We start from the raw sequence: 21,607 nt of genomic DNA on the forward strand, positions 1-21,607 counted from the left end.
GTTAATGTATAGATCTCTTCAACTTAGGAAGAACCAGGTCAGTGAAAATCTTTTAACTTATGTCCCCTTAAGAATTTTTTAACTATGTTTCTTTTAAGTACGGCAAAGTGTATGCCTGTGAATTACTATATTTTTTATTGCTGATACTGTATTAGTTTGGTATATAGTTGTCTATATAATGATTGCAGCTTTCAGTTATAGAAACAAATACTTTTCCAACTAGAAATTAATTGAATTTCAGGTATTGCATAAGAGCCACACTATAAAAATAAGTCACTTCTCCAGGCTACAGGGCACCTTTGCAGTTCATGGCCATGTGTACCTGAATTTAGATGCCCTTCACAACATGGAGACTCGACCTTGGATGAACCCAAGGTTTAAAAGTTACAGGGTAATTTCCTTCGCTCCATGCATTCATCCATCCAAACAGAGCATCGCCCCACAACAGACTGCGGACTATTAAAAATGTAAAACACGAGGGGGAAATTTCCATATCCAGTATATCACATGGAACGCATGGCCCCTACCTTCTAGGAGCTCACTCTGTCAGGGAGCTTAAAACAGACACAAAACAAAGAAATCGCAGTGTGGGATAATACTGATATTCTGTCACGCTGAACGCTACTAATGCATTTATTCATTCGGTAAATATTTACTGAAAGATTTCTGAAAAGACAAAATCGAGGCTAATGCTGGAAAAGGGGCCTTCAGGCCGCAGGATCTGGGTGAGGGGAGGAAAAGGCGCTGAGCTCGGCCTCGGGAGTGAGCAGAAGCTGCATTCAGCCCGAGGCGGCCTCGGGCAGCCGCCCCGCGCCCAAGTGGCCGGGGGTTCGAGAGCGCGGGAGGCCGGCCTGCGGATCTGGACGCCAGCACTAGGAGCCCTCTGAGGGCTTCGAATGAGAAAATGGCACGAGGAAAACAGTATTGCGGGGAAATAACCCTTTGGAATCTCGTAGGATGGACCAAGGAAAAGAAAACTCGAGGCTGTGGCAGGAAAAAGTCCAGCCACTCTCTCATTTCAGACTAGTGATGAACTGGTTGCCATCAGAGCAGGCGGGCCGGGGCGATTTGTTGCAAACCTACATACTGAATAATGTGGTTATTTGTACGCTTACTGGTTTTTTTAATGGGATTTAGTGTCATTAAAACAAATTACAAAAATTACTCATTTTTAAAAAAAGACAACTTTGTGTATATATTTAGCCACTGAGGTGTAAATACTTGTTTTAAAACATTTAATTGCTTCTCAAATCTTTGGTGGAAAAGACACTTGAAGTTTCTATATCTTATTACGTCTCCATGGTTCAGAGGCAGAGCATCCTTTTATAACCCCTCTTATTTATGTTGGGCAGATCTAAATGACTTCAAAAGCATTTGAAATGCCACGGAGACAAAGCTTGTGGTTCTTCTAGTCATTAAAAAAATCTTTTGTGAGTTAAACTTTCCACCCTTACAGTTTCACAGTTCAACGTAACTGGGTGGCTTTTTGCTCACACAGTTAAGTCACGTGGCTGATTACAGTGTTGGAGACACTAGACTTTGCTCTGTTCTAATGACCAGCAAGGAGGCAGAGAAGCCTTTGATCTTGGTAGGTTTCCCTCACTCCCGAGCAGGCTGCATTGTGAATGGTCCTGGAAAAGCAGGCACAGAGGTGAGGCCCGAGTAAATATGTATTTTCTGAAAAATTGGGGGAGTCTTTCTTTAGAAGGTGACATAAATGTAATTTTATACTATAGCTATACCCTTTTTGGTAGCTTCACTTTAATGATGTTATTTCTAATAAATTTCTAAGAAATCAAACATTCACTTAAATTGACAATCAAGGCAAGATAATTTTCCTCAATCTTAAATTGAAAAGTAAATTTTCTGCTTATTTGCTGTTAGCTGTAATAAATAAGTCAATTTTGCTTTCTCCAGGCATTATGAAAAACCTATGTGTTAGAGTCATTACCATGGTTCTAAGTCTTTATTTTACTGGAACAAGGACCAACCCATCAAGAAAAAGCAGTATTTTCAGTTCTGAGTGCCAGTGGAATGGATATGTTCTGACAAATTGTGCCTTTACTGGAAAGCAGGATACACCTGGGGACATCTCACAGACAGCAGCCACAGTGGATGTGAGTTCCAATTTCTCTAGGGTCCTCTTACAATCGCCCACGAAAGAAGAACAGAACAGAAAACGTCTGGACCTCAGTAACAATCTCATATCGAAAATAAGCTTCAGCCCTCTTGCCCATTTACACAGCTTGGAAATATTAAACCTCAGCAACAACGCCATCCACTCCTTCTCATTGGATCTACCCAGTCCGAAGTCCTCAGGGGTGAAACGCCACAGAAGCCGCTTGAGAAGTGGGCTTCCACATCTAAAGCTGCTGATTCTTCAAAGAAATAAACTCAGTGACATTCCCCAGGGTAAGTACAACCTTAAGAGAGAGACTGGACCGAGAAACAATGAGTACTTGGAGGGTTAATGTTTTATGTCAATGAGAATTCCATGTTTGCTTTCAGTTTTGAGGAAATGGCTGAGCAAAGCAATTTGATCCAAGCAAATATAATAAAAGGAGTTTCTTCCTGGAATTTGAATTATAATATGTGGAATTTATAGTCAATGCTAATCTCCCATCACTATAATTTACAGTAATAACAGGTGGATTTGTCGAGACATTAGGAAGCATTTAAGTGCTAAATAATAAGGCATGATTTTCAATTAGCTACTTTGATTATCATAAATTTATGACTAAATATAGCAAATGCTGAGAAATAACTAGTCCAGGCACTTACAATGTGTAACACAATTCAAACTAAAACTATTGCCATATTTGTAACTTTTTTTTTTTGGAATATCTTTTGTTTCTACTTATCCAGTTGTCCTCCAAGTGTAGACTAGAAATATGCTAATATTATATATTAATATGTAAAAACTTTCTTACCAAGTCAAAATCAGAATTCCTGGTTTCTCCAGGATAGTCCACATACCCTCCTATTACAATAAGCTCTCATCCATTCTGACAGTCAGCAACCTCCGTGTTGGAGTTCCTCAGCTAACCCACCAACGTTTCGTTTAGAAAATGTATCAGGGTCATTAGCCAGGGCCTCCGCTGCCCCTTTTGCGGTCAGGACTGCGAGACGACTTCCTTCCTTGTTTGCTTTTGGTCTTGGTCACCGTTTGCTGAGTGCTGACTTTATGTAGGACACTGTGCTCCGAAAGGAAGTGTGAGGATTTTGTCATTTTTCTCCATCCCCAAAATGCATATTAGTTTTCTTCATCTTTCACTTCTTTCATATTTTTATTTTTTGGCTCTTTCTCCAGCTTCTGGTCTTGTTTTAAGCATTATTTCTGACAATAAAAGCCCGAAGGGGTGAAAGAACTATGCCAGTTGTCTTATCAGCAGAATTGTGAGAAGGGTAGGAGGCTTCCCTCCCTGACCTGTTCCATAAAAGCAACGTGTAGTATTTTAAGTGTAAAGTGTAAACTAATAGCATCTTATTTTACAATGTTTATTGTACTGTTCTTATTATAAAAGGAATACTTGTTATTTGTAGAACATTAGGATCTGAAGAAAAATTTTAAGGGAAAAATTGAAGTCCTATAATGTATTCTTTAAGTTTATTCTTTATGTCTATGTATATATTTTTATTTCACATTGGATTATCTTTCCATAATATTTCATAACTTGTGTTTTCATATCACAGAATATTTTGAATATTTTATCTAATTAAGCATAAATAATATTTTAAATAGTTTTCATATATACATATAATTGACTTAATCATATAACATTTAGGTTATTTCCTTTTTGTTTGTTATAACTCTTCGATGAATATCATAGCTATACATATCCGTAAGATATAACATTTTTTAACTAGTATAGTAGATGTGAATCTCAACCCACAAATTCAAGTGTACTGGAGATATAACCTTTTATTGTCTATAACTCAACAGTTTCTGATTCTGAGCCAGAATTCCACAGGGATCAGCTGGGGGCGGGGTGTGGGGCACTTCTACTTCACATCAGTCTTCTGCGAGCTTTCCTCTGCTTTTCCCAGCTTCGTACCACAGCTCTAGAATCTTACATCCTGACAAGGCATCAAAGTGTGTTGGGGGAGATGGGGGGGGGTCTGTGTCTGTATGCATCCATCTGTCCCTCACCCCCACTAACCAAAGAACATTTCTTTTCAGTCTTTTCAGTTTGGAGAAAATTCTTCCCCTTTTTGTTTCTTTAAAATCCTCTGTCTAGTTCTAGAAATTCCTTTCCTCTAAAAGTTTAGGCCACTCTGCCGTAAAAAGGGAGAAAATTTTCCCCTGTGTGACAGCAGGGATGGACCTGGAGAGCATTATGCTGAGTGAAATAAGCCAGTCAGAGAAAGACAGGCACCATATGATCTCCCTCACGTGTGGGATCTAACAACAAACTGAAGGACCAAGCAAAACAGAGACAGGCTGGGAGAGAGCGGGCTGGCAGCTCTGGGGGTGGGGGGATTGAGGGAAACAGAGAGAGCGAGCTCATGGACATGGACAACTGTGGTGACTGCAGCGAGGGGAGGTGGAAGAGGGCATGCAGGGGATAAGTGGTGATGGAAACAATCAAATACAATAAGATTTTAAAATAAAAATAAAAGTTTAGGCCTTTGGAAAACAAAAGCCAGAAGACTCGTAGACTCCTGTGCTTTGCGCCTCCCTGGGGGCATTTAACACAGAGCTTTGTGCTTGAATGGAGAGAAAGGGAAAGAAGGAAACAGAGAACGGTAAGAGGTTGACAAGTCAAATATTATCCCACCACGAGAGTAAACAGAGGAATGCTAAACGTATCTCCCTCCTTCAGGCAGATGAATTCCCAGGGCTAACTGGGGGTTAGGGCAAGTGCAATTCCATTCAAGGACCAGACAGCCTTATAAAACACAGGTGCAGCTCCCTTTTCCTTTCCTGAGTTAAACTTGGCCTCCCAAAGTATCAGGAAAGATGTTAAACTTGCAAAGGAGAAAAGGAAAGGAAGTAACAAATCCTTTGTCTGAAATCCCATTAGAATTCTAGCAAATGAAACCGCAGAGATGACGGAAACAGATGAGCTGAAGTCCAGCGCAAGCCCAGAATCTACCTGGGGAGCGCTCAGAATCCTCTTACCCACAGCGTTTTGTAATGTGGATAATTTTTCCAAAATCAACATTTTCCGATTTTACTAGACTGAGTCCCCTCTAACACCCCTGCCCTTTCTGTGGTTCCGTGGCAATAGCTGGATAACTCTGGCTTTGAAACCCCGTTTGCAGGGAAAGGCTGGTGACAGAGGCGCTGCCTGGAGCGCCAGGCGGCTTCTGACTTTCCACTGTGCTCTTTTGATCCCTCCATTCCAAGCCTATTTAAAGGTAACATCTGGGTAATGTGGTGTTTACTCAGAATTGTCCTGAGGAGTAAGGAAAAAAATGTATCTCAGGAACCTAACTTAGCATAGTATTTGGCATAAGTGATAGCTATTAAAATATGCGAAAAGTACTTTGTAACCTTGTAAAGCAGCTTGCAAAAATTAGTTATTACTACTCTCTTTGCACAAAGAGAACAACAATCTATTTAGAAGCAAATAATAAATTTGTTTTCGTTGGAATCTCAAGTTTTCTTTTAAAATGTTAAATAATATTGCAGTAGATGGGACTCCCAGCCCACTGTCATTCCTGAGCCAAGAATCATTTGTGTCTGACTATTTGTACAGGTGTTTGCTTTTATCTGAAATAATAATCTGGAGATACCTCGGAAAGCGGCCATCAAGCAGCTGGCTTTGCAAGCACATGTGTACCTTTAGAAATCACGACCCATGGGTCTTAAAACAGTGACAGTTTATAGAGCCAACAGAGTCGGTGTCACCCAGGAAACCCACTTTGGTGAGGGTGAACTATCAGTGACTCACCCGATGTTAGCCCGTCCTGTCCTCAGAGTCAGCTGTGATGTCACCAACAAGTTTCATGATGGGCAAATACCCAGAGGAGGTGCCAGCCAATGCAGCTTACAAGACAGAAGCCAGCCATGAATTTAACCTTAATGATCATTCTACCTTCCTCCTCCCATATTTTTGGAGTACAGTGTTAATAATGGAAAATCAGTTTTAAAATTTTAAAACAATAGACGGGTCTCCAGGTAAATTATCCCACCTTCATCAGGCAGTATTTTTGGAGTGCCCACAGAGTGCCTGGAAATCTTTCAGGACCAGCATCTTACTGGGATTCCAGTTAGGTTGACAAAGCATTGACAGCCTGACATTAACATACTAAATTTCAGAAGCCGAGAGATAAATGTGTCAGAAATGAGATGAAATAATACCTGACTTTAAAACTAGTGGAGTAAAAAATAATAATAACCATGTACTGTGAAAACAAAAGTATGTTGTATTCTTTTCATTTTTAGAGAATTAAGCATTTCATTCTGATTGCTATTGGATTATGGGAATACCAGTAACCAATATTTTCAAAACCAGTTCAGGTTGTAAAGTAACAAAATGAATGTGTGTCATTAAGAGGGCAAGGTCTTTGGCTCACCTCTATAAATTTGACTACGTTAAGGGCTGGCCTTATCAATAAATATCTAGGACCATTTCAGACTCTATTCCAAATCTTAATACTCTATGAACTTGAAGCCATGACCCCTGAATATTATTGTTCTGTGTTATCAGGTATCGTACTTGAGAGAACATTTAGGAAGTTCGTAGTCCAAGGGAATATTTCTAAGGTGGTGTAATGTCTGGGCATACCTTCTGTGGCCTTTTTTCTAATAGGCACTGAGATAATTTCTTGGAAGTAATAAAACTGCCTCTGGTCTCTTAAATGGAAAGGCTAATCAAATTCCTGCCTCCCGTGGCCTATGTGATCATCAGAAAACAGTTCAATAAATAATTCCGTCTCCACAAAAGTGCCTCCCTATTTTCTTCCCAACCTTTGACTCTCCTCTCTTTTTAAAAAAATTTTTTAAAAATTTATTGATTTTAGAGAGACAGTGGGGGAGAGAGAAACGGAGACATCAATTTATTGTTCCCCTTATTTAAGCATTCAATGGTTGCTTCTTGTATGTGCCCTGACCAGGGATCAAACTTGCAACCCTGGCGTATGGGGACAACCCTCTAACCAGCTGAACTACCCGGCCAGGGCTGACTCTCCTCTTTTGAAACATAGACTCTACCCTCTGATGTCCAAGCTCCAGCTAATGCACTTCCTAACCTCTTTCACTCGCCTGGATACCCTCAGCATCGATTCATCAGGCAAATTTTTAAAAGAACTTATTTCCCCCGTTGAGAATGGCAGCCAAGAATCATGGAAGACTTCTCAACTTCCCCAAGTCCACCTTGATGATCCTAAACAAATAAGGTCCCGTCACTGTCTTTGGATCAGCAGGCTAACCGGGGCATGCTATTTTCATAACTGTTCCTTGGCAGAATCCAAGACAGCAACCCCGCCACATGCGCACATTTCGGACCTTTGCTCACGTCATGCCCGCTAACATCTCCTTGGCCAAAGCAAGTCACATGGCCAAACAACGCAACAGGATGAGAAAGTATATTCTGCTCACGCTAAAGTGAATGTTTGCTGAACAGTAATCAAAACTGTGACACCTGGCCCAGCCGGGCGTGGCCCAGCGGTTGAAAGTCGACCTAGGATCCAGGCGATCAGGGTTCGATTCCTGGTCAGGGCACATGCCTGGGTTGTGGGCTGCAGCCAATCAATGACTCTCATCATTGATGTTTCTATCTCTCTCTCTCTCCCTCTCCTTTCCTCTCTCTGAAATCAATAAAGATATATTTTTTTTAAAAAAACTGTGACACGTGGCTTCCACTGAGTTCAAAATACTTGAAGACCATAGTGATCAAAGATAGATTTCAATTCCACCTACAAGAAACAATTTTTAAGGAAGGAAACTGAGGCATGGAGACCTTAAGTGATACCTCCTGAGTCACATCAAAAGTCACAAACAGAGCCAGATAAAACTGAACAACTTAAGTACCCCGTTTGCTATATGATACAAGTAGGATCACTGAACAACCCCAAAATATTTGGCAATTGTATATATTCCGTGGCCGGGGCCATTCCCTTGCATCGAGCCCTGCCCCCAGGCGCCTTTTCCCTCTTCTAAACCCCAGGGACCTTTCAGGGCCTTGACCATGTCTTTTAATTTTTTTCAACCCCAGCTCCACAATTCCACCCACCATGACACAGGGCAAGTTCTCACCTTGCTGCACTTGGGCTTTGCAATTTGCAAAATGGTAAGAACCCCCAGGGCTTTGTGAAGATTGAAGGGAGATGTTTGTGGAATGCTCAGAGCACAAAAAGAGTATGCAATTCAGTGGAGGTTTTGAAATAATTTCTTCCTTCTACTCCAATTCCAGGCATGAGCTCCCCTCACTGGCCAGAGCCCGTAGTCAGTTCAATTAAGCGCCCGAAACGGAGGGAGCCGTAGGCTCTGCCCCCGGGGAAGCCAGGCGGGCTTCAGGAACGTCAAGGAAGCCACGGCTCCTCTCCTGGTGGTGTCCGGGTTGCATTTCCCCCTCACAGACCCAACGTTTGCATTTTAAAACATGTAGGAATATTCTTCATTCACAAGGAAGCACTTTCTCCAGTGGGGGAACACCGAAGTGCCTAGGACAGTGGGGCAGCTCGCAGGACTCCAGTCAGTAAGGGCTAATTGATTTTTTTTTTTTTTTAGAGAGTGGAAGGGAGGGAGGGGTTGGCAGTGGAGAGAGAGAAAAACATTGATCTGAGAGAGACACATGGATGTGAGGGAGACACATCAATCGGTCGCCTCCCTCACGAGCCCTACCGGGCCTGGGATTGAACCTGCAACCCAGTACGTGCTCTCGATTGGGAATAGAACCCAAGACCCTTTGGTGCGTAGGCCGACACTCTACCCACTGAGCCACACAGGCCAGGGCTAGAAATGCAAATTTTTTAATTGAATCTTTATCATTGGCTCAATAACTTTTAAATCTCTGTGCAGGCCAAACACTGTGACCCCTGGTTTATTGAATGCATGTCATATTCCAGGCATTGGAGGAGTCCACAAAGACCTGAACTCTGCCCCGAAGGGTAATCATCTCATGGAGAGGATGGATGGATGGAAGGGTGTGACTGCTTTGCATAACTAGTAAATTTTCTAGGTTTTGTCATTCAACCAGGCACAAGGATTCTATGCTATATTTGTCCTCAGCACCAAGTGCCTTGATGTCTTGGTTGAGTTGTTGTCCTAAGGATCACTTCTTAGTCTGCAGAGCTGAAATGAACGTATGATCACACAGACGTACAGCCATTTCAGCTAAGTCATCACCTTTCTGCGTAATCAGTCTCACAGTGAGTACCCTGAAGACAGTAGGCAAGGAAGGAACCCTTCTGGAATTGAACCACCTTGATCTGTTATGTAACAGTTGGGTAAAGCCACAGACTACATGTGAGAACAGAGCAGAAGGAAACGTAAAACTGCAGGGCTTCCTTGCGGGGCTCACATGGTAAATCACATTTGGAAGACTGCTGTGACTGGCACCTCATCTAAAGCTTTCTTTTCAGTGCCAAATGGGCCTCCTGGTGGCTCTCTGGCATCAGGTGAAATACAAAGCCAATTAGATTATTTTGCCAGAACACAAAATCTAGCTGGAACTTACTACCTTTAAAAAATACAAGAATGCCTAGAAAATAGTTATATTAACAATAAGTAGATAAAAGAAAAGATATAGCTACAAAATAGAGTAAGAACATCTGAAAACTCAGAGTTCATCCACATAAGTAAACCATCAAAACAACTACTCAGTTTTTCCGTAGTTCAATCAAATAAATATTTACTTATTCTTCAAAGTTAGAGTATACAATTGATGCTTTAATTATAAAATTAGCACATGCTCATTGAAAGAAAGAATTTGAAGACATATAAAATAAAAATAAAGTTTCCTTCCTTCTCCAAGCCCTCTGCGCCCCACCACCCTGCTCCCAAGTGTAAGTGCTGCCAATAGCTTAGCTCACCTCCTTCCAGGCCTTTTTTTCCTGCTCACTCAAAAAACATGAGTATGGGCGCAAATGGCCCTTTTTCTAAGAACCCTACAATTATAGTCTATACTGTTCAGCAACTTAACATTTTCCCTCTTGCAGTCACGTTGCTCTATCCTGCTCTCTGTTGGGACTACACAGTGTTTTACAGGTTTTGTTTAACCACTTCTCTATTGAGACAACCATTTAGGTATCTCTAATCTTTCATCCTTACAAACATGCCACAGTCAATATCACCAGTTTGTATTTTAATTTGCTTTTTTTGTTTCAACATTGATTTTTTTTTTTTTTGATTTTTTTTTTTTAGAGAGAGAGAGGGGAAGGGAGAGGGAAAGAGAAAGGGAAACACCCATGCGAGAGCAGAACATTGATCGGCAGCCTCCTGCATGCCTCCCACCAGGGACCAAGCCCCTAAACCGGGCACGTGCCCCAACCGGCCAGGAAGCAAACCAGCAGGCTTTCAATGCACGGGCTGACACCCAACCACCTGAGCCACACTGACCAGGGCAATATTTTAATTTGCTTTTTAATTTTAACAGGATTGTGGAAACTGAAATCATTACAGAGTTTGGACCTGTCATTTAATGAGATATTGCAAATTGGTGTGCCTGATTTCCACAACTGCCTGCAATTGGAGAACCTCTATTTAAGAAACAACAAGATATTCAGAATTCATCCAGAAGCCTTCAAGGACCTCAAAAAATTACAGGTTATAAAATAACTTTTATAATATTTCAAATACACAGACATATGGGCAATTACATTAGAAGACTAAAGAGTTTCTTCATGTCCAGTAGTACTGACTATTAATCAAAAAATGTGAGTCTATTTTAAGAGTCCCCCAAAATTGCTGAAGTCTCTCTCTTGCCTTAAAAATCAGAGGTCTCAGTAGTGGACATGAATTTTGCTCGAACATAATACTCAGCAGCAACAATTGGCACATTATTTTTCTAAATCAAATTAAACCCAACCCCAGGTCTCCGTTTGCCAGTTGGCAAGCAATTAAATCTTTGACTACAAGGGCAGTCAGAATCCTGAGGGCCTCATGCACTCCGGACACCTGGGAGGCTCCTCTCAACCACACTGAGGGATGCCGAGATGTCAGTGACCCAGGATTGTATGGGCCTCTGAGAGCCAGTGACCCTGTTGCTTGCATACCAGAATTGGGCATGGACTCGCAGAAATGGTAATGATAGAAGCTCATCCTGGTGCAGCACTTCCCAGGAACCACATACTATTCTAAACATCAGCTTCCTGCTAGGGGATCTGTGTCACATTTTGGAGCACCTGGCCCTTAATCTCACTGAAGGTGTGAGGTGAGGTGGAGGTGAGGAACCCCCAGAGCTCTGCTCTAGTTTTGGCAGCTTCAGCCCCTCCTCCTCCAAGCACTTTCCCCCAACCCCTCCTCTTTGAGGGGACATTGTAAAATCTCCCCTCCATGCTCCTTTAGAAACAGCAGGGTGGCCTCCAGCTGTGGCACCTGGAGAAGCCTTAGAGAAAGCTTCAGCCCCCATCCCATAACCTCCATCACACATCCCCATTCTTCATGCAGGTCAGTATCATTCCACAGAAACAGTGTGAGCCACAGATGCAGTGTTACATGTTCTAGTAACTAGATTTTCAAAGTAAAAATAAGCAGGTGAATTTCATTTTAGTAATTAATTTTAACCCAATATACCCAAATGTTACCTTTTACACACCTAATCAAGATAAAAATTATGAATGAGATACGTTACATTTTCTTTCTCATACTAAGTCTTCAAAACCTGGTGTGTGTTTTGCACTTACCCATCCCACTTTGGACTGGTCACATTTTAATGCTCTACGGCCACATGTGGCTAATGGCTGTCCTATCAGACAGCATCAACACAGGCAGCTGCTGTTTTCCCAGCTTTATGTAAAGTGATATTCAAGCACAGCTACAGGATAAATGTCCAACTCCCCCCTCTCAACCAGAGTGCCCCCAACTCCCTTCTCTATCAAAAGGAGACCAGTGAAGCAGTGGCGAGGGAGGTGGACTCTGGGTCCAGCTACCTGGGCTTAAAGCTAGACTCTGCCACTTGCCAGCCACTTGATCCTGGGCAAGTTACCAAATCTCTCTGTGCCTCAATTTTCTCATCTGTAAAATGGAGATGGTTTGGTTCCTTTCTCATAGAGTTTTGTGACAAATGTTTTAATACATATAAAATGCTTCGAACCATACCTGGACTACAGTAAGCTCTTCATAAATGTAGACTACATGTAGAAGTTCTAAAGTGACCACAGAACCCTACTCTTTTAACATTCAAATCTGATTGTGTCACTTCTTATTTAAAATATAACTTTCTTATTTAAAGTTTATTCTCAGCTTCCACAACAAAGGCCTGGCTGCTGCTCTCTCTGACCTGTTAATCTTTTGCCTGGAAAAGCTAACTCTTGTTAATTCTTCCAATGTTACTTTCTCAATGAAGCCTTCCCTGGGCCTCCAGATTGAATTAGTTGCCCTTTTATACACACTTATAATATGATATGCTTCTTTCACATTGCACTTGTCTAACTGAAGAAATTAAGTTTTAAGTATGGTTAGTTGTTAATGCCTCTATCCCCATAGCCCTTCTACTAGATGGTAAGCTCTTAAAGGACATATAGCATGTTCGTTTTGTTTTCTACTGCTTAGCATATGTCTAATACATGATACATAGTTAAAAACACATTGAATAAACAAAGAAATGAATGAATCGATGATGACCACGGATAGGTGCGTCAGTCACCTGTTGCTACGTAAGGCATTACTACAAACTTAGCAGTGTGAAACCACAAACATACATTATCTCACGATTTCTGTGGGCTAGGAGTCCAGGTAAGGCTTGGCTGGATCCGCTGCTAAGGGCCTCTCAAGCGGCTTCAGTTAAGGTGTTGGCCAGGGCTGGATTCTCACCTGAAGGCCCAGCTGGAGGGGATCTACTTCCAAGCTCCCGTGGAAATGAAGGGGAAACCTTCATTCAGTTCCTTGTGGGCATCAGCTGAGGGCTCAGTGCCTTACTGGCTGTCACCTGAGCCGCCCTTAGTTCTGTGCCCTGTGGGCATCTCCATAGGGCAGTTCACAGCGCGGTAGCTTGCACCAGAGCCCAAAGGAGAGAGCCTGCTAGTAAGAAGAACATTACGCTCTCAAGCAAAGTAATCATCGAAGTGATAGCCCATTGCTTCTGCCCTATTCTGATGGTTAGAACCAAGTCGCAGGCCCGCCTACATTCAAGGGGAGATTTCTCAAGGGCATAAATACCAGAAGGCAGGATCCCTGGGGACTGTTTAGAATCTGCCGGTTATCAGAGCAGATGAGAGAGCTCGCTTAGTGTGGCAGTGCTCCCCAATCCACCACACACAGGCTGTCACATTGCCTGGGGACCTCATTTAGTATATGGTATACTGATGGTATTTGTGTGTGTCATTGCCCTATGTCTGTTTGCTTCCTATGTGTTTGTATTGTGCTTTATAAGTCTCCTGCAGCTCACAGGTGACAGATGCTACAAACAAACTAAAAAACAATCCCAAGAATGATTTCAGTCATCTGTAATTCTCAAGTCACCTGAACTGCCCAGAATTATACAATTTCTCCTTCTCTATTATTCTTTCTACATGTTTGGCAACAACTTAAAAAGTGGTTTTGGAACAGGGTGAACATATTTGGTACCAGAAAGCTGCATATTAAAACAGATGTTTTTGCCTTCCTCAGGAGATGCGTTTAATACTCACACAGCGCAATGTCGGAATCTCCTCAGAAGCCAGATAGTTTTCAAATTATGACTTCATCATCAGGCTTAGATAGAACCAATTCAGTTTCATTGGCATTTCAGATTAGCACCCTTCCCTTTAACCTTGCTCTGTTCTTCTTGGACTCGGTGATTTGTGCTGCAACGTGTGCTTCGCCCAGTCTTTCTCTAACATACTCTCCTGCCGCCGATGGTGGGCAGCTGTTTCTTAGCCATATTGGACTGTTCTGTTTTCATCTTTTCTCAGAAATTATTTCTCCTGAATCATCGTATTAGTTTTCTGGCCACCTTCCAGTTTTGCTTTCAGTTCAATGTAATATCACAGCTGCTAGAATGGAAAAAAAAAATGCAGACCTGTACTAAAAAGAAAACAGCTACCTGGAAAGCAGCAGAGGATTTCACTTGGTTGTGGAGGAGGGGTACAGAAGAAAAGTATTGCTCCTAGGCGAGACCAGGCCAAAGAAAAGTTTTGTGGGTTTTTCCTTCCCAGTCCCAGTCTCCTGCTTCCTATTGCTGGCAACCTTCCTTTGGGAGCCAAGACTGCTTGGCTACTCAGCATGGGAAAGTAGGCCTCGTTGCCTATGTTCAGGGAGAATTTGATTTGGCATGTAGTGGTCTCCGTGATGGTGCTGTTGGAGTCACTGAATCAGCTCTTAGGAATTTATATAACCCAGGGAATCCATGCTGCTTTTCCCTGATGTTTATAAAACCGTTGACCTAGATAACATTCAGCCTGATTTTCATCCACAGCTCCCTTTTTATTTTCCAGCAAGATTTTCATGATTTCTTTTATGATTTTCTCTTCTTCTGATAACCATCTGCCTCTCCCCAAACCCCAAGATCCCACTCTGGAACCTCATACTCCAGGCCTCCTCCACCAAGCCCCTCACTCCAGTGCAATGGGAGCTCAGGTTCCAAGAGGGTGTGTTGTGGAGTAGAAGGCACACAGTGAAGCCGGGTCAGGTTTCAACTCTACCTTTTCGTTCATTCATTCATCCATTCCTTTCTCCACTATTTACGGAGCACCTGCTATCCACTAGGGGCTATGTGGTATATGCTGTGTGTCCTAGCTCAGTTCCTCCTCTGTAAAAAAAAGAGGGAAGTGAGGAATTTGTTGGGAGGTTTAGAGATGATATATGTAAAGCACCCAGTAGGATGCCTGGCCCACAGCAGTGCTGCATCACCCCACTGCCATATCCACCTTCAACAGGTCCTTCTCTGTGTCTCCAGTGCCACTGAATCCTTTTTGTTCCCTGTGCTTCCCTTCATTTCCAATGAGACTGGAAAAATTAGTCATCTCGTGCGTACTAAGTAGCGTGAATGCAGAGAAATGTACAACCACCCTTAATGCAGAAGGTCTCTCCTTAGTACATCTGCTCAGCCAGTTCTGTGCTGTACGTCCTTGTGATTCAGTATCTTCTGCCACTTTCAAGATCACAGACATTCTAGACCTGGCATCTAATTCTAGACCTTGATAACAACAGGGAGTCCAGGTTTTATCTGACAGCACAAATCACAGCTCGCAGGAAAGAAGGAAGGGAAAATGATCGGGCATCTAATATAGGCACCATGCTTGAGGCTTTTGCATACATCTAACCCTAACAACACCCGTGGCAGGCAGGCAGGCTCATAGAGTGCAAAGGGTTTGCTGAGGCTCACAGAGCCGTTAGAGACAGAGCAGAGATTTAATCCCAGGAGCCTCTGACTGACTCCCGCATCAGTGCTAACTTCTTGTTGCCTCCATAAGGATATAAGCAATAGCTGGAGCTCGTCTGTTGTCTAAATGTCTTTACTCACAGACTGCCCCAACTGTGTTTCTTCTCGAGCAGGTCGTGGACCTCAGCAACAATGCTCTGACGGCCGTCCTGCCCATGGTGGCCATAGCCCTGGAACTTCCCCACCTGGAGGCTGGCCTGGCCGGTAACCAATGGCACTGCGACGATAGCGTGGCGGTCTTCCGGAGTTTCATTTCTGAATCCTGGAGGAGAAAGTGGGATGCAATTTGCAACAAGTCTATCATCGGTATGTCAGCGGGACCTCTACTCTCTGCAAGGGTTCCAGCTGACCTAACATTTTTTTTTTTAAATGAAAAATTTGATCTCATTTGAAACAACAACAGCAAGATTGATATTGTGTGGCATTGGGCAGCCTTGGGTTATGTCAGAGAACAGTCGTTGGTTTCCGACTGTTTTCCATTCAGTTCATGAATGGTTTTCTTTACATGGTCAAAGAAACCTAGTTCAACTATGTCAGAAACCACTGGATTTGGTCAAAACTGGAAATTTCATAAGGAGAGAATTTTTAAAACTTGAAACATGATAAAATGGTTGCTAACATTCTAAAAACATAATCCTACACAGACACAAAACACACATATTTCAAATGTATATTTTTCTTTGATTTGTTCCCTGCCACCCTCCCAAAGTGCTAGAATATGTTACTGGAGCTGAACATTCTGGAAAGTTTTTTCTGCTATTATCTTGGCTTAATCTCAAACTCCTAACCGGAGGGTGGAGGGGAAAGTCAGGTGTTTTTTTTTTTTTAAATGAGCCCTGGACTCTGTTCTTTCCAAGACCAACACTAGAGTAGGAACACGGCCATGCCTCCCAGGTGTAGAAACCCTCCAAGATCAGAGGGAAGTCCTGGTGTTGTCCACCACGCCTGTCCCATTCCTCTCTCAAAGCCACACTGGCATCTGAGCGCGGAGGGCGAACGGGAGGGGCCAGGGAGAACCCTGGGTATCCCTGCTGAGCCCGGCTCCGGGAGTGCTGGGGAAATGATGCTGTCCACCTAGGCAGGGCTGGGCAGGTTTGCAGGGGGCTGACCCAAGGTTCTGCAGTAGGTCAGGGGATGGGTGAAGGAGAAGCAATGGGGCTATTCCTGCAGCCTGGCTTCTTTCCTGCCCCGGGTGGCCACGGGGCAAGAAGCCTGAGAAACACCCCCCTCCTGGGCCGAGCAGCAGGCCTGAGCCTGGGGCCGGGTGTGAATGCACGTGAGTCGTGTGCACACGGCTGGCCCGAGACTCGCTCACGGGGCAGCAAAGCTGCGGGTCGTCATGCAGAATGCGCTTTCCATTCAGCTAGACAGCGGCTGAGGGGGGCTCACGGGGGCTCTTAAGACCCCTGAACTCTCATTTCAATGTGTTTACCCACCGCTTTCAGGGCTCGAGGCGGCAGACCGGTGGGCTCCCAAAAGCAGAATTCCCAGGGAGACCCGGCTTCCTCACCCCGACCTGAATCCCGGGAAAAGCCTCACAAGGAGCAAGGCTGCGAGCCCCCGGGACGGAGCGGACGGAGCGGACGGAGCGGACGGAGCGGACGGAGCGGACGGAGCGGACGCGCGCTCACCCCCGCCGGGCACCGACCGCACCAGCCCCGACGCCCGCGAGCGGCCGAGACGCGCGAGGGGCGCCCGGGCCGCGCGGGCCGCTGCGGGGGAGGCCGCGCCCCCGGGGCTGGCCCTGGCCGTCTGCCTGGCCGTGTTCGTCACCTTCTCCGTGGCCTTCTGCCTGGGGGCTTTCGCCAGGCCTTATATTGACCGGCTGTGGCGACAGCGGTGCAGAAAGAAAGGACCCGCTCCCGACCTCGCCTATTCCAACGAGGGCTTCTACGACGACGTGGGGGTCGCGGGGGACACCCCGCGCCCCGGGGGCGATCCGCACCAAGCCCACCGTGGTCTAAGCCCCTGTGAGACCCAAGGCCCTTTCCCACCGGCTGCTGACACTGCTGACGGAACCCCGGGAGTGGGCAGCGAGCGGCCCGGCAGCAGGCGGAACAGGGGGCGCGGCGGGGGCGACCCCGGGGCGGGGCGGGGGGGCGCGGCCGGGGTCGGGGTCGGGGTCGGGGGCGCGCTCCCGGGGGCCGCGCAGGACGGCGGCCGCGGGAAGGCTGCCCTGGAAGTCCGCTACCACGCGGGGGCCCGGGGGGGCGCTCTGCGGGAGCCGGCCGCGGGCGTCCCGGTGACACCTGCCCCTGGCTGGGTCCGTGGGGACCTGAGTGACTTCGACCCGCCGCTGCCCAGGGACGTGGCGGCTGCGCTCTCTCAGACACGGGCGTGCAGGCGGGCGCAGAGGACCGGCGGGACCGGCGGGACCGGCGGGAACGGGGACGCGGCGCGCGCTCCCGTCGGCTCCCCGCGCGCCCCGCAGCGGCTCCAGGGGGCCGGCGCCGGGGAAGGGGGGCCCGCCTGCTTCCGGTGGGCCTCGCTCAGCGACCTCGGACCCCGGGGCCCGTCGCCGCCGGCCTGGCCTCCGGGGCGCGGCGAGGACCTGCGGGCCTTCCCCACCGGCGAGGGCGCAGGGCGGGAGGTCCCCGCGCCCGACACGCGGCGCGAGCAGGACGCGGGCTCCGGCTCCGACTCGGACGAAGGGTCCTTGTTCACGCTCAGCTCGGCAAGCTCGGGGGACGCAGGGAGCGTGGCCGCAGAGGCCGGGGGCGCGGGCAGCCCGAGGGCGGGCGAGCCCCCGCAGGGCAAGGGCCAGGACCCCTGGAGCGGCCCGCCGGCCCAGGGCCTCGAGGACAACCTCGCCCCCCAGAAGGCTCGGGGGGAATGTGAGAACCAGGAGGCGCACTTGGAAAGACCTTCCATTTCTGGTTCAGACTCTGGTTCAGACTCTGGCTTGTACGAGAGTCGAAGGGAACATGCCTGGAGCAGCCACAAACGTGACAGCCCGTGGACCTTGCCCGGGTCCCCGGGCGACAGTCCCCCCGGGGACGCGGTCCCGGGCGTGCCCGCTGAGGCCGAGCACTGGCACCGCTCCCTCCGAGACCTGGAGTTCTTCCGTGCGGGTGCTCCGCCGCCCACGCCGCCGCCCACGCCGCCGCCCACGCCGCGCTCCGCTGCAGCTCCCGCGGGCCCTGGCGAGGCCGCCTGGCCGGAGAGCCCCTCGGACGCTTGTCCGCGCGAGCGTTTCGTTCAGGGAGCAGACACGGATGACGATGCCCCTCTTGAGACCCTTCCAGGGGAGGACCTAAGACCCTCACAACGAGACTGCAAGGCGGGCAGCATGCCCTCCAGCCTGAGGGCTCCCGAGGCCCGCGAGTGGGGGGGCGCCCCCGGAGGACCGTGACTCCAGAGACATGAGCCCAGCACGACTCGCACAGCCCTGCGGCGAGGAGCCAGCCCTTCGGGGTGAAAGGGGAGGCGCGGGGAGAGTTCTGAAGAGGGTCCAAGCAAGGTGCCCGAATCAGAGCTCCAAGCACAGCCAGTCCCCTCAGCACACGGGCCCTGCAGGGGCGGACGCCGGGCAGACGCCGGAGGAGAATCGGCTGCAGCGAGGGAAAGGGCCCCCGACGCCTGCAGCCAAGCGCAGCCCGGCCGCCTGGCGGGCCTGGCCGTCGGGTGGGGACAGCTCGGCTCCCGCGAAGGGGGCGCTCGGCTGGGAGATCAAAGGGAACGCCAGGGGCATTTCAGCGCAGGTGGAAGCGCTTCGGTGGACCGGCTGAACAGATCGTAACAAATTCTGCAGACAACAGCAGAGCTTTTGGGAGACTGATCATGAGACTACGAAACTGGAGGGATTCAGGGAATTTCTAAATATTTTTAATACGTTGTGTTAGAAGTTAAACCGTTTGGCCCCGGCTGCTGTGGCTCAGCTGGTTGGGCGTCATCCTGTGCGCGGGGAGACCGCTGGCTCTTCCCGGTGGGCACAGGCCCGGGTCGCAGGCTCGATCCCCGGCCGGGCGTGCCGGAGGCAGCCGGTCTGTTTCACTCTCACATGGATGTTTCCCTCTCTCTCTCCCCTTCTCCGCCTCCTCTCTCTCTAAAAATCAATCAAAAGTCTTTAAAAAAATGTTGGGCCATTTTATAGAACGAAGCATAAATTAAAAACCAATTTTCAAGAAGAGAAGTGATGTTTTTTGTAAAAGAAAGGGGGACCGCACCATTATCCCTGCTTATCCCTTCCTCGGCCTGACGTGCGGGCAGGGCCCTCATGAGCTGTGTGAGCCTCTGTCGATCGCCCTGCTTCTCTGACCCTTTCTCCTTTGCTTTCCTGACACCCCGCCTCTGCTCGTGCCCTTCAAGAGCACTTCTCAAGGGCCTGTTCCTAGTCTTCCTGTATCTCCCCTTTGCCCCTCTCCTCGGGCCCTGCTGCTCCGCGACCTGCTCTAGATGGATGACGCCCAGGTCTGCACGACTAGGTCCAACCTCCCTCCCGACTTCCAGACTCACTCTCACCCCCAATTGCCCAAATTCACGTAGATCCTCCCGGGACATAAATTCATCATTTTCCTTCCCAATCATGATTTCCTATAATCTTTTTCTCGGTCAAGAGTATCATGACTTCCATGCAGCAAGCTGGTTAAAATTTCTGACTGATCTCGGACTCCTCTGTCCTGTGCCTGAGTAGCCTCTGGGCTCTGTGCCGTGGGAGTTCCTGTATGTCGACCCTGGGAGACACTGACTGTGGCAGTCTGGGTGGGGGCAGCCAATGTATGTCGGAACGGTGTTTGCATAGAAGGCAGCTTGTTTTTACTTAGAGTGTATCTGGAAAGTAGGTTAAGATGGAAGGTGATTGAGTTTGGGGGAAGGGCCTTAAGGATCAATGAGTGAATAAGTAATTGGAAAAACAAATCAGTGTTTCTCTCTCCCACCCCTTCCTCTCTCTCTCTAAAAGCAATCAATAAACACATTTTTTTTAAGCGCCTTATCTCCCCAAAGCCTTCGCCACATATCTTGTCATTTTTTTTCTGTGGGCTGTCTCTTTTTCTGCAAAGTCCAGAGCTTGCCCTCAATGAAGCAGCCTCCTCTGGCATTCCTACCGAGGGCAGTGACCAGGTGGCCTCTGTCCAGGCTCTGTGGGATTTATTCATTCCAGATCAACTTTCATATTAGTTTTACAGACTGTGGAAAAGGTATGAGATTGGAGAGAGTGAGACTAACAGGGAGACCACTGCTGTAATTTGGATATTTGCTAGAGAAGGGGGATGGGGTGGGGGGACACAGAAATAAAAGGGCCAACCAGAGAGGCATTATAAGGTTAGGGTCCACAGTGTTGATTGACTAACCCAGTACCTGTCACATAGTGAGTACCAGTTAAGCATTTGTCAAATACAGGAATGAAGGGAGGAAGGGAGTGAGGGAGAGAAGGAGGGCAGGGAATTCTGTTACCATGAGGTGCAGCAGGGTATTTAAATCTAGTTAATCTTCCCTCCACCAGCACCTCTTCCCAGGCCGTTGACTTGCTAAAGAAACAGGGCAAATTGTCCTGCAGAGTGGCCTACGTTCTGGATTTGGCAGCTTGCTTCCTCCTAGTATCGTTTTATTCCATCCAGTATTTGGAATTCTTGCCTTTCCTGAGTCCAGGGATCCTGTTTCCCTATCACTTGCCTGTGGATGTCCCGCCCACCCTTCAGGACCAGGCTCAGAAGCTGCTCCGTCTTTATGAAGCCTCACCTGCTGTTCCAGAATCAACCTTCAGCATTCTCTCTGTGCTCCCCAAATGCACACCTTGTACTTCTGTTTGGCCTTCATTCTGCTTTGAATTACATTATTTTTGACAAAGCTGTGTCCCGGATAGTTTCCTTCAGGAGCCTGCTCCCCCCTAAAACACCAAGACGTTAGACTCCAGTTCTTCAGTCATCATACTGTCCTCAGGGGTCTTGAGACAAAAAGCTGGCTGAGGAAACCCGGTTGCTAAATAGTAGCTTAAATGTAGGTCCCCAAATTATGTTTGAAATGTAAGCATGGGACTAACTTTTTGCCACATAGTTTTTATAGGTTTGGGAGGTGATTGTACCAGGGCAGCTCAGGCCCTTAAAGCTAGCCTTTAAGAAAAAAAAAAAAATGTCATTAATGATTTCAGAGAGAAGAAGGGAGAGGGCAAGAGAGAGAGAGAAACATCAATGATGAGA

General features: G+C 47.0%; 1 protein-coding gene across 1 annotated transcript; it reads left to right on the plus strand.

Annotated features, from left to right (window-relative positions):
- Positions 1–1,922: 1,922 nt before the first annotated feature.
- Positions 1,923–19,198, plus strand: LRRC66 (leucine rich repeat containing 66). Its single transcript, XM_087828077.1, has 6 exons — positions 1,923–2,412; positions 10,545–10,714; positions 15,584–15,776; positions 16,916–17,496; positions 17,623–18,750; positions 18,815–19,198. Exons 1-6 carry the CDS (start codon positions 1,923–1,925, stop codon positions 19,196–19,198), a joined length of 2,946 nt encoding a protein of 981 aa, XP_087684203.1.
- The last annotated feature ends 2,409 nt before the right edge of the window (positions 19,199–21,607 follow it).

Source organism: Miniopterus natalensis, chromosome 1, assembly GCF_054644295.1.
Source record: "Miniopterus natalensis isolate mMinNat1 chromosome 1, mMinNat1.hap1, whole genome shotgun sequence".
Classification (NCBI taxonomy): Eukaryota; Metazoa; Chordata; class Mammalia; order Chiroptera; family Miniopteridae; genus Miniopterus; species Miniopterus natalensis.

Bases quoted from the DNA above. Each gene is read 5' to 3' on its own strand.
- LRRC66 (XM_087828077.1), top strand. From the start codon at position 1,923: ATGAAAAACCTATGTGTTAGAGTCATTACCATGGTTCTAAGTCTTTAT. The intron at 10,715-15,583 runs GTTATAAAATAA...CTTCTCGAGCAG, and splicing joins AGGACCTCAAAAAATTACAG to GTCGTGGACCTCAGCAACAA. The intron at 18,751-18,814 runs GCGGGCAGCATG...GCGCCCCCGGAG, and splicing joins CCTCACAACGAGACTGCAAG to GACCGTGACTCCAGAGACAT.